Source organism: Eschscholzia californica, unplaced genomic scaffold (genome assembly GCF_041429995.1).
Source record: "Eschscholzia californica isolate CP2 unplaced genomic scaffold, dmEscCali1.0.p SCAF_4, whole genome shotgun sequence".
Classification (NCBI taxonomy): domain Eukaryota; kingdom Viridiplantae; phylum Streptophyta; class Magnoliopsida; order Ranunculales; family Papaveraceae; genus Eschscholzia; species Eschscholzia californica.
The window spans coordinates 1,778,073-1,789,504 of NW_028238461.1; the positions used below are offsets into that span (position 1 = coordinate 1,778,073).

At 35.2% G+C, this 11,432-nt stretch overlaps 3 protein-coding genes across 3 annotated transcripts; 1 reads left to right on the forward strand and 2 right to left on the reverse strand.

The window, feature by feature from the left end:
* Window positions 1–699: 699 nt before the first annotated feature.
* Window positions 700–3,760, forward strand: LOC147541381 (Protein kinase superfamily protein). The gene is made up of 2 exons (XM_086638284.1): window positions 700–1,346; window positions 2,741–3,760. Exons 1-2 carry the CDS (start codon window positions 766–768, stop codon window positions 3,549–3,551), a joined length of 1,392 nt encoding a protein of 463 aa, XP_086494410.1. The 5' UTR covers window positions 700–765; the 3' UTR covers window positions 3,552–3,760.
* A 2,036-nt stretch (window positions 3,761–5,796) lies between these two features.
* On the reverse strand, window positions 5,797–7,426 carry LOC147541382 (large ribosomal subunit protein P2B-like). Its single transcript, XM_086638304.1, has 3 exons — window positions 6,950–7,426; window positions 6,142–6,362; window positions 5,797–6,018 (listed from the first exon to the last, which is right to left on the reverse strand). Exons 1-3 carry the CDS (start codon window positions 7,035–7,037, stop codon window positions 5,989–5,991), a joined length of 339 nt encoding a protein of 112 aa, XP_086494430.1. The 5' UTR covers window positions 7,038–7,426; the 3' UTR covers window positions 5,797–5,988.
* Window positions 7,427–8,342: 916 nt separating this feature from the next.
* LOC147541383 (copper transport protein ATX1-like) lies at window positions 8,343–10,821 on the reverse strand. Its single transcript, XM_086638307.1, has 3 exons — window positions 10,661–10,821; window positions 10,170–10,245; window positions 8,343–8,789 (listed from the first exon to the last, which is right to left on the reverse strand). Exons 1-3 carry the CDS (start codon window positions 10,667–10,669, stop codon window positions 8,500–8,502), a joined length of 375 nt encoding a protein of 124 aa, XP_086494433.1. The 5' UTR covers window positions 10,670–10,821; the 3' UTR covers window positions 8,343–8,499.
* Window positions 10,822–11,432: the final 611 nt, after the last annotated feature.

Consider the following 11,432-nt stretch of genomic DNA (forward strand, 5'->3'; position numbering starts at 1 on the left):
ATAAACCTACAACTAAAATAGACAATACCTCCCATTTCCACGCCAATTTATACGGGACATATCACAACTTCCCAAACACTTGTTAAAAATAAACTACTACTAAGGGAAACCGTATCTTTGCTCTATGAAAAATGTTCCCAAAATTATTGAAGAACCACCAAGAGAGAAAGAAAAACAAAGAGAAGGTAAATAGAAGATTAACAATCGGGATTCGAGAAAGTTTTAATCTATATAAGTAGTTTTTGAGTTTTATAGAAAGATACAGTACATTATCTTCTTAAAATTATTTGAATTTCTTAAAATTATTTGGTAAAAGAATATATGTTATAATACTTACCAAATAAGCAATTTGACTCCCTTAGTTCAATAAAAAATCAAAAAAATAAAGCAATTTGACTTGGTTTTGGTTAGCATTTTTTTTTTTTTTGGAAGTGGTTAGCATTTTATTGAGCACAAGGAAGAAAATAATAAAAAAATTGTCTAATAAATAGTTTTATTGAGCAAAAACTCGGTGTTGTTTAGCATTTCAATGAAAGGATCCCACAGACACCCGGCGACCGAATCCCGGTTTTTGGTCCACTCTTTCGTCCCAAATATACCCCGTCCAACCTCAGCCCTCATTTGTAGGGCCCACAAAAAAGCCCAAGCCCAGTTTCACATCTCACTCCCATACATTCCCCCTCTCACTTCCCCACACCACTCATAAACACCTCTCTCTCTCTAAACTCTCTCTCTCTCTCTAAAACACAAGAAAGAAAATCAGCAATGGACGATCTAAGAGACGGCCTTGAGAGTATGAGTTTCAACTCAACAATAACAGCAGAAATCAATAGAAGCACAAGTTCTGGTTCTGAAACAACAACATGGACAGCAGCTTCAACAAGCCTTCGTTCAACAACAACAATAAAACCCCATTCTTCTTCAACAACAACTGATTCATGTTGGGATGGGATTCGACGATTCAGATCGGAATCGGGTAATGGATTAGGACTCAGTGATTTACGATTTGTTCAAAGATTAGGAAGTGGTGATATTGGTAGTGTTTATTTAGTTGAATTAAAAGGAGTAGGAGGAGGAGGAGGAACTTCCTCGTCCGTTGGTTCTGCTTGTTCTTTTGCTGCTAAAGTTATGGATAGGAAAGAAATTGCTACTCGTAATAAAGAAGGTAGAGCAAGGGTAGAAAAGGAAATTCTAGAAATGCTTGATCATCCATTTTTGCCAACTCTTTATGCTCATTTAGAGTCAACTCGTTGGTCTTGTTTGTTAACCGAGTTTTGTCCCGGTGGCGATTTACATGTTCTCCGACAACGTCAAACCGGTAAAAGATTCGATGAGCTTGCCGTCAGGTGCGTACCTTACCAACTCTTTTCTACTTTTTCCTTCTCTCCTCGAAATTGACAGGACAAGATTATCTAGTAAAAATTGTTGTTTGTGTCACCATCACTGCTCAGTAATTAATAGAAGAATCATAAACTCAGTGGCCCCCCAGCATTGGTGATTTGCTGTCTGTACAACTAACCAGTGTTCCCGTCCCAACTAGTCCGATTGATTGTGGTCGAACAAGATTTAGAGATAACATAGCTACGTGGCTCTCGTTAAACTCATCAGCAGTTGGGACACTGTGGGCTATTTCAGGTTTTGGCCACTGGCCCCGACTAACGAATTATTTTGGGCTCCACCATCGTGTAGTAGGCTATTTTGGAGTGAAATAGCTAATTGGTCATCTATAGGGGGCTAAAATCGAATTAATCAATTTTTCATTACTGATTAGATAGTATGTTGCTAGATTTGAGGGCTAATTTTAGGGAAATATTACGTGAATGCCACCACTTGCCTTCCTTCTTTCTAAAATGTCGACTCTTTGTATGCCAAGTGATTGATTGAATTCCTAGACGGATTTTGGGCTTAATAAGTAGTACTACTAGTATTTGATCCACAAATCTAACGGTTAAAAATCAATCAAATCATGTCACGTGTTAAGAAACAGCTGGCGGGAAATGTGGAGTATAATGCTATTTTTGTCCTTTTGATTAGCTGTACCATTTTGTTGAAATATACTCCGTAAAACCTAGTTCTGGTTTTCTGTTAACTTTCGAGATTTTTCGGGGATTCCTTAATTTTTGTCTTTGTTTTTTTCTCATAACACTTTTTCTATTTGGATCTACCTCCTCCTCCTCCTCCTCCTTTAAACGCTTGGTAGTAGTGTTTGTTTTTTATGTCAAAGTTGAAAATATTTGTTTTTCGAAAATATCAAAAATTATAAGTCGTTCTTATGGTATTTTTAGTACATTGAGTAAATTATAACTCGTGCAGTGTTTACTCTGACTAATGAGATATTTCGTGTCAGATACTCAGACCTCTAATCATGTTGTTTAAGACATCTATATCTTCTTTCAACAAAAAAAAAAAAAAATCAGAGTCTATAGATATACGAGTTAAAAATATTTAATTTGGTAACTATCTAGAGTAAAAATTAAGTACTACTTAACTTGAATTCAAGACAAGGGTTTGACTTATTATTCAATTAAAAGTTTATGAATTAGAAGATTCTACACTAATTAACAATTGTTTCACGTAATGCTTCAAAAAGAACCAAAAGTCAATTAATCACATCACCTAAATATAATTAACCTTCACATGCTATACTACTAACTCATAATAGATCAATTAATTTCTTAATTAAAATTTTATTAATATATTAATTAAAAGTATTTCTTTCTTAATTATTTTTTTTTTCCAGGTTTTACACTTGTGAAGTTTTAGTAGCAATGGAGTATATTCACATGATGGGAATAGTTTATCGAGATCTAAAACCAGAAAACGTGTTAGTTAGATCCGACGGTCATATAATGTTGACCGATTTCGATCTCTCACTCAAATGTGATAATTCAACTACATCAACGGCTCAGATTGTGTCTAACGAAATACCTCCAAATCTCCCTCTCCCGTCGGCAAATTACAAGAATGACCCTTCTCAATGTATTTCTTCCTCATGTATCCTTCCAAATTGTATAGTCCCAGCAGTTTCTTGTTTCCACCCAAACCGTAAAAAGAAGAAGAAGAAACAAAGTAGCCGGAGTGGACCGGAATTTGTCTCAGAACCAGTGGATGTCCGATCAATGTCATTTGTGGGTACCCATGAATATTTAGCACCGGAAATCGTCTCTGGCGAAGGTCATGGAAGTTCAGTTGATTGGTGGACACTTGGGATATTCATATTTGAACTTTTATATGGATTTACACCATTTAAAGGTATGGATAATGAATTAACAATGGCTAATATAGTAGCCAGAGCTCTTGAATTTCCTAAAGAACCAGCAGTTTCGGGGTCAATTAAGGATTTAATTAGTCAGTTATTGATTAAGGATCCAAATAGAAGATTAGGATCAACAATGGGTGCAAGTGCAATTAAAAGGCATCCATTTTTTAATGGTGTGAATTGGGCATTGTTGAGATGTACTAAACCTCCTTATATTCCTCCACCATTTGTTTGCAAAGATTTTGAGACTTCTGATGATAGTTGTCCTGATACTCCGGTTGAGTATTACTAGCTAGTGTCATTAATTATATTGGTGGGGGGTTAGGAAACGAACCTTTTTTGGATTGTTGGTTTATAATACTAGTTGGATTAGATGGATGTATATATTACTATTAGCAAGTCAACTACAAGTTATAGTTTATAAACTCTCCCTCTCTTTGTAGTTCATATATACTACATAAGTGTGATGGTCTGCCTAAATATTTGGGTTAAAATTCAAGATGGACGGTCCGATTGTTTTTTCTTTTTTTGACTAGTTGACAGATTTTGCAAACTCTTTTTACAAGATTCATATTTCTCATCTTGTGCAGAAAAAAATCTAAGTATTGTAGTATCACTTATTAAGATATTCCAACTTGTGATAGTGAATTATGATATTTGGTTGGAAAGAGAGTATAGAAATCTTTTAACAAAATGGGAAATCGGGTAAGAGGCATGGTTGTTGTGATGGGTGGTGATGGACACTAGTGTGCTTAAGAGGCATGGTTGTTGTGATGTTATATTATATAGTGATAGGATGGGAAATAGGAATAGGATGGGAATGGTTGGGAGTATTGCTATTTGTTATTTGTGTTTGGTTGTGAAGGAAATGACCCACCATGTGATATGTTTCTTTGATAAGAGGAAGGTATTAATTATGAGGCGGTGAGCCGAATCTTAAGAACCATAAGAATATTTTAGGCAAAGGGGGGATTGCAAACATAATATGCTAATAATGCTATTAATTCGATACGATAGTACTCATTTTCAAATTTATACAAATATTAGGTGGAATTTTGTTAATGTAAGTTTGATTCGATTAAGTCCCATTATCTGATTTTAGGCACAATTGTTCAAAATTCACGGGTTGAGTCATTAGGTGGTGAGGTTTCACATTCTCCATCGGAATAGTGTTAATATGTTGTGAAACTTTTGATACAAACATTTTGTGAGGACATAAACCAAGAGGTAACAAAGTTATTATGCGTTCACAATTTCAATATAACTTTGCAACAGCTTTACAATAACTTGCAACAACTTTGCAAAAAATATTGTATTTTTAACGAAACAAAATAAAAATATTTGATTTTCTTAACCGAAAAGATTAAAAATTCTGGGCTTATAACAGAAAAAGATATAGCTTGTCTTTCTAGCTTAAATTTTTTAAAATAAGTAGGCGGTGGAATCGAGATGCCCGACTACTATTTCGACCAAATTCAAGTGGAAGTATGTAGTCAGACGCGATGTAGAGAGAAAAAATAAATTCTTTTTAAATTTTGTACAATCATGTACACCGGTCTGGATTCAGTCCACCTAATGGTCAGGTAGTAGAAAGGCATTTTCCTTGCTCATATGCGTCTTCTTCTTCCTCTCTTATAGATGATGTTAGAAATTGCACTACACCGGAATAATATATTAACAAAGTATTATGAAATAATATAGTTTACACAACTACGTACAAACACCAACCAAGTTTACAAAACAAAAATAAATGCGTCAATCAATTGCTTTGTATCTAAATCTTTGTGTGCTCGAGTCTTTGAGATTGGAGTCTTGGGAAAATTCCAGAATCGGGCGAAATAATTCGATGTTAATTTTAAATTTGAAGATCTTTATTGTTGTTTTCAACCAAAAAAAAAAAGTTTTATTGTTGAAAATAGAAGACACTTGAAACATTTTAACCATGAGAAGGATAGACAATTGGAGTAACATATGCTATTCAATAGTATAGCTCAACAAAAAAAAAATAGTGTGTATATATACTTTTCTACTTTCTTTTAAGTTGACACCAGTCCCATCTTGTAATAATACTCTTTCAGCGTATCATTCTCATAGACAATTTCTATTATTTTGGTGTTACGATTGCAGGCTATCAAGGCCAGTAAAGAAGGGAAGACCACTGAAGTTTATGACTACCTCCCCTACTTCTACTCTCGTTCGTTTGATCTTTCATGGTAGTTTTACGGAGACAATGTGGGAAATACTGTACTATTCGGCATAATGATCCTGCATCTTCAACATATAAGTTCGGATCATACTGGATCAAAGACGGGAAAGTTGTCGGAGCTTTCTTGGAGAGTGGAACAGCAGAAGAAAGCGAAGCTATCGCTGAAGTTGCAAGATTTCAACCTTTTGTTGAGAATGTAGATCAACTTATGAAAGTAGATGTCTTAGACTCATTCGGTTAAATAGAAGATACTATAGAATGTAATTAGCATGACAATCATCAAACTCTCAAGTAATTAAAAGAAGGGAGCATTCAGAATTCCAGACAAGAGTTTAAACACCAATTAAATTTCTATTCATAAATGGAATCCAAACATAACTGTTTCCTTTTAAGCATATAACTACTAGAAAATTAAAAAAGAAAAGATTAACAAGTGATCATCTGCTAAGTAAACTTTGATTAGTCCGAAGAAAACTTCATATATATTGACAGCAGCAAGTAAGCAAGCAATCAAGCGAGCGACTCAGTCAAAGAGACTGGGAAGAAAATCCTCCTGCAAAAACGAAAAAAAAGAATATAAAAACTTAAGCATCCCAAACACCATTCATATAATAATCCATAAATTGAAATAGAGTTGTAGAAGATACTAAGTTATCGTAAAAAAAACGGTTCTTACCTCATCAGACTCTTCCTTCTCTTCAACCTTTTCTTCTTTCTTCTGCTCAGCTGCAGCAGGTGCTGCGCCAGCACCATCAGCGGAGGCAGCAACTGCACCACCACCACCAGAAGGTACTGAAGCCAATTTCTCACGTCCAGATGCAATGAGCTCTACTATATCTTTATCCTTTACTTCAGAAAGGAGAAACTCAATTCTAGCATCATCAGCTTCAGCTCCAACTGTAATAATACCAAAAAATTATACGTTCCTTTTAGAATAGATCATCAATTAAGGTTTCTATTTTCTAACAAAAATTGAATTGTTTGCTCATAAATTTGTACTATATGTATGATCCAGAAAATAGTAACTATCTCATTGGTTACATTAACATCAAACAGATTGGACATTGCAATCAGGTGTGAGTTTGAAACCCTAATAATCATAAGGGAGATGCTAGAGTGACTTAGAGAAGAAACTCAACAAACCCTAGACACCAAGTCAAACAAAACCCTAATAATCATATTGGCACAGTCTTTTAGTAAGTAAACAACAAAGTATAAAGAATAAACCTTAGATTTGAAACTCAACAAACCCTAGACACCAAGTAAAACCAAAACCCTAACAACCATAATGCATTGTTGTTGCCATAGAGATGGAATATAAACAAGAAGAGTTTTAAAACCCCAAATAATCATTCATACTACATTGGCATAGAGTCGCAGTAAACAAATAAACAAACAAACCCTAGAGACGAAGTCAAACAAAACCTAAAACCTTGATAATATACTAATAATTATTAACTGAAGAAAAGAATAGATCGGATAACCTGATCCGAGAATGGACTTGATATCTTGAGCAGTGGGGGCATTGTTTCCACCCAAAACGGCGAGCAAATAAGCAGAGATAACCTTCATCTTCGAATATTGGCAGAAAGTAATAGTAAACAATGAGTAAGTTGGAAAAGAATGATGAGAGAGATTCTAAGAAAGAAAAGGGGTTTATAAAGGGGAGTGTTGAGGCGGTAAAAGTTACCCTAATTTCGGACTTCTAGGGGCGGCTACTATCCAATGAGTTTTTTGGTTTCTTAAAACACTATTAGTCGGTTATTTGTCGTAGTGGGATACCAATGATTACACCGGCTACTTTCTTTTTTCTTATAAACCGCCAGGTTTGTTATTTACTGAGCTCTAAAAAAATGGGTTTCTTAAAGACACCGCCATTACCCCATTACCTAGGTATAACCCATGATGGTGGTACCACTTCTTTTTTTTTTGTTAAAGATGGTACCACTTCTTTGAAAACTAAAGTTTGAATAGGTGATTTCAACAAAAAAAAAAAAGTTTGAATAGGTGAAATAAGAAAGATGTTTTAGCGTTCAACAAAAAAAAAAAGGAAAGATGTTTTATAGTTCTCTTATCGGTCATAAATTGAATGAAAGTTTTAAAGGCGCTCCTCCGAAGTGTTGTTGGCGTCTCCCTAAACGTTAATATAAGAAGAGGGGGCATGGGCGGGATGAAATGGGGGCTAATAACAATTTAAATGAGTGTTTTCTTAATTAATCTAAATTGAACGTGACCTAGTCTTAAAAAGAAACACATTTCTATCTTATTTATCTTACAACGTAAACTTACAAGTCTATATTATCTATTATACAAAACAAAATTTACAATTTGAATTAATTACAAAAATTAGATTAATTACTAAAATTGAATTGAACACCTAATAATTTGCACAAATATCACACAGAAGTAAAAAAACACTCATAACATCATACAAGGGCGACCATGACTTATCACGACGTTTGTCCAAGTTTCCATAAAATACATTTGTTTTGTATAAAAGAGATAGGTGCTCCTATACACCCGCCTTTTTCTCTAGGTGCAACAAGAGTCATTTGACTCCAGTCAAAATTCGGTTTGACTGGTGTGGTCTATGGGCACTCTCCTCTTGGATTGGACAGTCTAGACTTCTTAGATTGGAAGCAGTCTCGAGCCATTCAGAATTTATTGATTATACATCACTGCTAAACCATTTGAAATCTAAAATCATAAAAATATTAGGGCTTTTAGGACTCATTTTTCATATCAAATTGAAATCTTTGGAAAAAATTTTCTTCAAAGAACCAACTACACATGGTACTTTGAAACACAAAAAGTCTAAGGATTGCGACAAAGATTTTGGAAGAAAACTCAAAATGAAAATGGTGGAAGAATAAGAAAGAAGAGCTCAAGAAGTCAAGAGATGATCATTTTCATAACGGAGAAATTCCTACATGACCACTTGATAACATTAAGAAATAGTTGGGTCTAGCACGAAACCCTTTTTGTTTTCTCTTTTTTTTATTACTGGTTACAACTGTAGTGAAATGTTCAAGACTTATGCAGCTTTAGTTTCCACTTCCGTAGGGGCAGGTACTGCTTCCATGGGGACGGGTACGGCTTCAGCAGTGGAGGAAACGGCTTCAGCAGGGGAAGGTACTGCTTCGGCAGGGGCGGATACTACTTCGGCATGGGCGGATACTGCTTCGGCAGGAGGTGGTGCCTCTTCTTCCCAAAATGCAGTTTGCTTTCCAGTTTTGGCAACCGTCTCAAGAATAACATCTGGTGGCAAATTGGTTTTCACTGTGACCTTCTGCTCCTTCATATCTATATCGAAAGACTCCACCCCTGTAATGCAAAAAACTCTAGCAGTTAAAGTGAATACTGCCAAAATACTACCAGTACAATACCCGTATCGTAGCAAGAGAGTTTTGGCCCATCAAGTACTATATTATTTTGAACCCGGATTGCTCCGCTGTGCTTTCATACGAGTATGGGGTAGCTAGGCGTATACCACTTTCATAACACTATATTCTCAATTGCAGTTACATTTTGAACTATTTCTAAACTATATATACACTTTTTGATGTATGTAGAATTTATAAATATGCACTTTCAAACATCTTCATTAACTTTAAAATCTTAACTAGTTAACAGAAAGAACTTGTCAGTTTACTACTCAACTAATTAGCTCATAGATTGTAACACAAAAATTAAGTTAATTAGGGCGGACAAGGTACGCCACATTTGGAGTATAGTATAGAAACAATATCCAAAACGGCACAAATAATCTTGTACGCATTATGCAAGAGGAGTGTAGTACCTGGTAACATCAATCTAGTACAACAACCACATTATTAGGACTGCGCCATATAACAAATTTTGAAGTAACCAATACATGTTAAAATTTGGACACCCAAGGAAACTACATTACCCAATTCGAGAAAAGAATGTCCACTATTTATACTCATATTTTAAGCAGTACGATTCGGCCAAGTCAGCCAAGTGACTCGGGACTCGGCTCGAACATACATCGAGCTGATTCCTGACTCGGATCTGACTCGGGTATGACTAGGATATGCCAGATTTTTTTTTCTTTATTTGTCACATATGAATTTTGTTTTTGAAAGTATTCTAGAAATACCAAATTTTCTGTTTTTGTCAAAAGATTATAAGTAGTAAGTTGCAATTATATAAATTTTTTATTAGTAGTAAGTATTTAAACCTTTGGAATATCAAATTTTTTTTCTAGAAATATACCAAGACATAGTTATAGAAAGTTGCAATTTAGTAGTAAGTATTTAAAATCTTTAGAATACCAAAAGATTTTCTAGACATAAAAAAAAAATTTATTAGTAGTAAGTATTCAAAATCTATGAAATACAAAAATATTTCAAAATCTATGAAATACAAAAATATTTTCTTGAAATGAAGTATTTAAAATCTGTTGAATACCAAAAGATTGACTCGGGCTGACTCGGCCGAGTGACTCGGCTGACTCGCCCCCTGACTCGGACTTGGCTCGCCCAAGGTCCGAGTCCGAGTCGGACTGCTTAGGTCATATTCAAAGTAAACTGAGGTCTTCCTTGCGTTTGCAATCATACAAACTAGTGGGAACGAGCCACAAAATCATTGACACATTAGCAAATAGATAAAATTTTTGCTCTTTCTGTTCATCTAACATTCTAACTAAGATGAAGGTATAGTATATAGGAACTAGGACAGTACCTTCTGTTTTGGAGAGAACCCTCTGCACGGCACCGGAGCAACCTCCACATGACATCCGAACCTTGAGAACCACTGTCTGCAAATTAGACAATAGGCATGATCACTTTCATCTCACTATGCATCAAGGGTGTAATTACATACATCCCCAAGCCCTAGAAGCTATCGATATTGTCCCAACTTTTGACACCCACACCGAAGCCTAGTAACAGGTTGAAGGTTCTGCGAACCCACCCAAAAGGCTTCTACACTTACTAAGTTTGAGCTTCACTTTGAGCATCCTAAACGCTTCTGACCTACTCTCATATGACATTGGGGGATCAGACCTAACCCCTAAGCATTTTGATTATGAGCTTAGCCCTCTAGTCTCTAGACTAAAGATAAAAGCTTAAATACTACCACAAAAACTAGAACAATTAAGGACTCAATAACATACAACTTTTTGTTGAATTCAAGAACCCTAGAGAGGAAAAGGTAGAGTAGTTGAAGTATACCTGAGCCATAGCGACCAAGAGAAGGAGGAGCAATTTAGAGAGAGAGAGCAAGAAATAGTAGAGAGAGAGAGAGAGAGAGAGATAATGAGAAGAATGTCGTGACTACCTTTAACTCGTGAGTTTGATATTTATATGCGACTTTGGATGGATGCCGTTATCTCAGCTGTACCCCAACTTCACCAAAACGCATAAAAGTTGGTCACAAGTTGCAACAAAGGTACGTCATGACTCATGGATGCAGAATAATACCATATGAGAAGGGCGATCCAGCAACCAAAAATATAATGTCCGAATTTCATTTTTACTTATTGTTAATTGATTTGAGCCGAATGACTACAAACTTAAGATTAGTAGCGGTTGAAGTCGAGTTCTGTTTATAAATTTTATTATTTAAAATCAAAATGCCAATATCTAGACACGTGTACAGTGATAAGATGTAGAATAGGTGATAATAGTGCATGTTGTGGAATATACTATAAAGAAAGTGGAATAGGATTATATTAGTTAGGTATTCTCTCTTTCATTTAGGGGTGTAGTGGTTGTTGTACACTTGTACTAAAACTTGGAGTAGTACAAATGGGAAGTACATTGTGAAGTTTTCATCCATGGATTTTAATACTATTCTCTTTATGAAGATTTAAAATTTAAGGCTAAGATTTGGTGGGTTCTTTCTTATCATGTCTTCCACCCACCATGATATATGAAATAAAAGGTCTTTTACGAATGACATGTCTTGTCCTTCTCTTATTGCATTCCGACTTCATAAATTTAC

Coding starts and splice junctions, on each gene's coding strand:
- LOC147541382 (XM_086638304.1), bottom strand. CDS start 7,037: ATGAAGGTTATCTCTGCTTATTTGCTCGCCGTTTTGGGTGGAAACAAT. Junction 6,363..6,949: donor CAAGTCCATTCTCGGATCAG/GTTATCCGATCT, acceptor GTATTATTACAG/TTGGAGCTGAAGCTGATGAT. Junction 6,019..6,141: donor AGAAGGAAGAGTCTGATGAG/GTAAGAACCGTT, acceptor TCGTTTTTGCAG/GAGGATTTTCTTCCCAGTCT.
- LOC147541383 (XM_086638307.1), bottom strand. Junction 8,790..10,169: donor GGTTCTCTCCAAAACAGAAG/GTACTGTCCTAG, acceptor TTTGCATTACAG/GGGTGGAGTCTTTCGATATA.
- LOC147541381 (XM_086638284.1), top strand. CDS start 766: ATGGACGATCTAAGAGACGGCCTTGAGAGTATGAGTTTCAACTCAACA. Junction 1,347..2,740: donor TTCGATGAGCTTGCCGTCAG/GTGCGTACCTTA, acceptor TTTTTTTTCCAG/GTTTTACACTTGTGAAGTTT.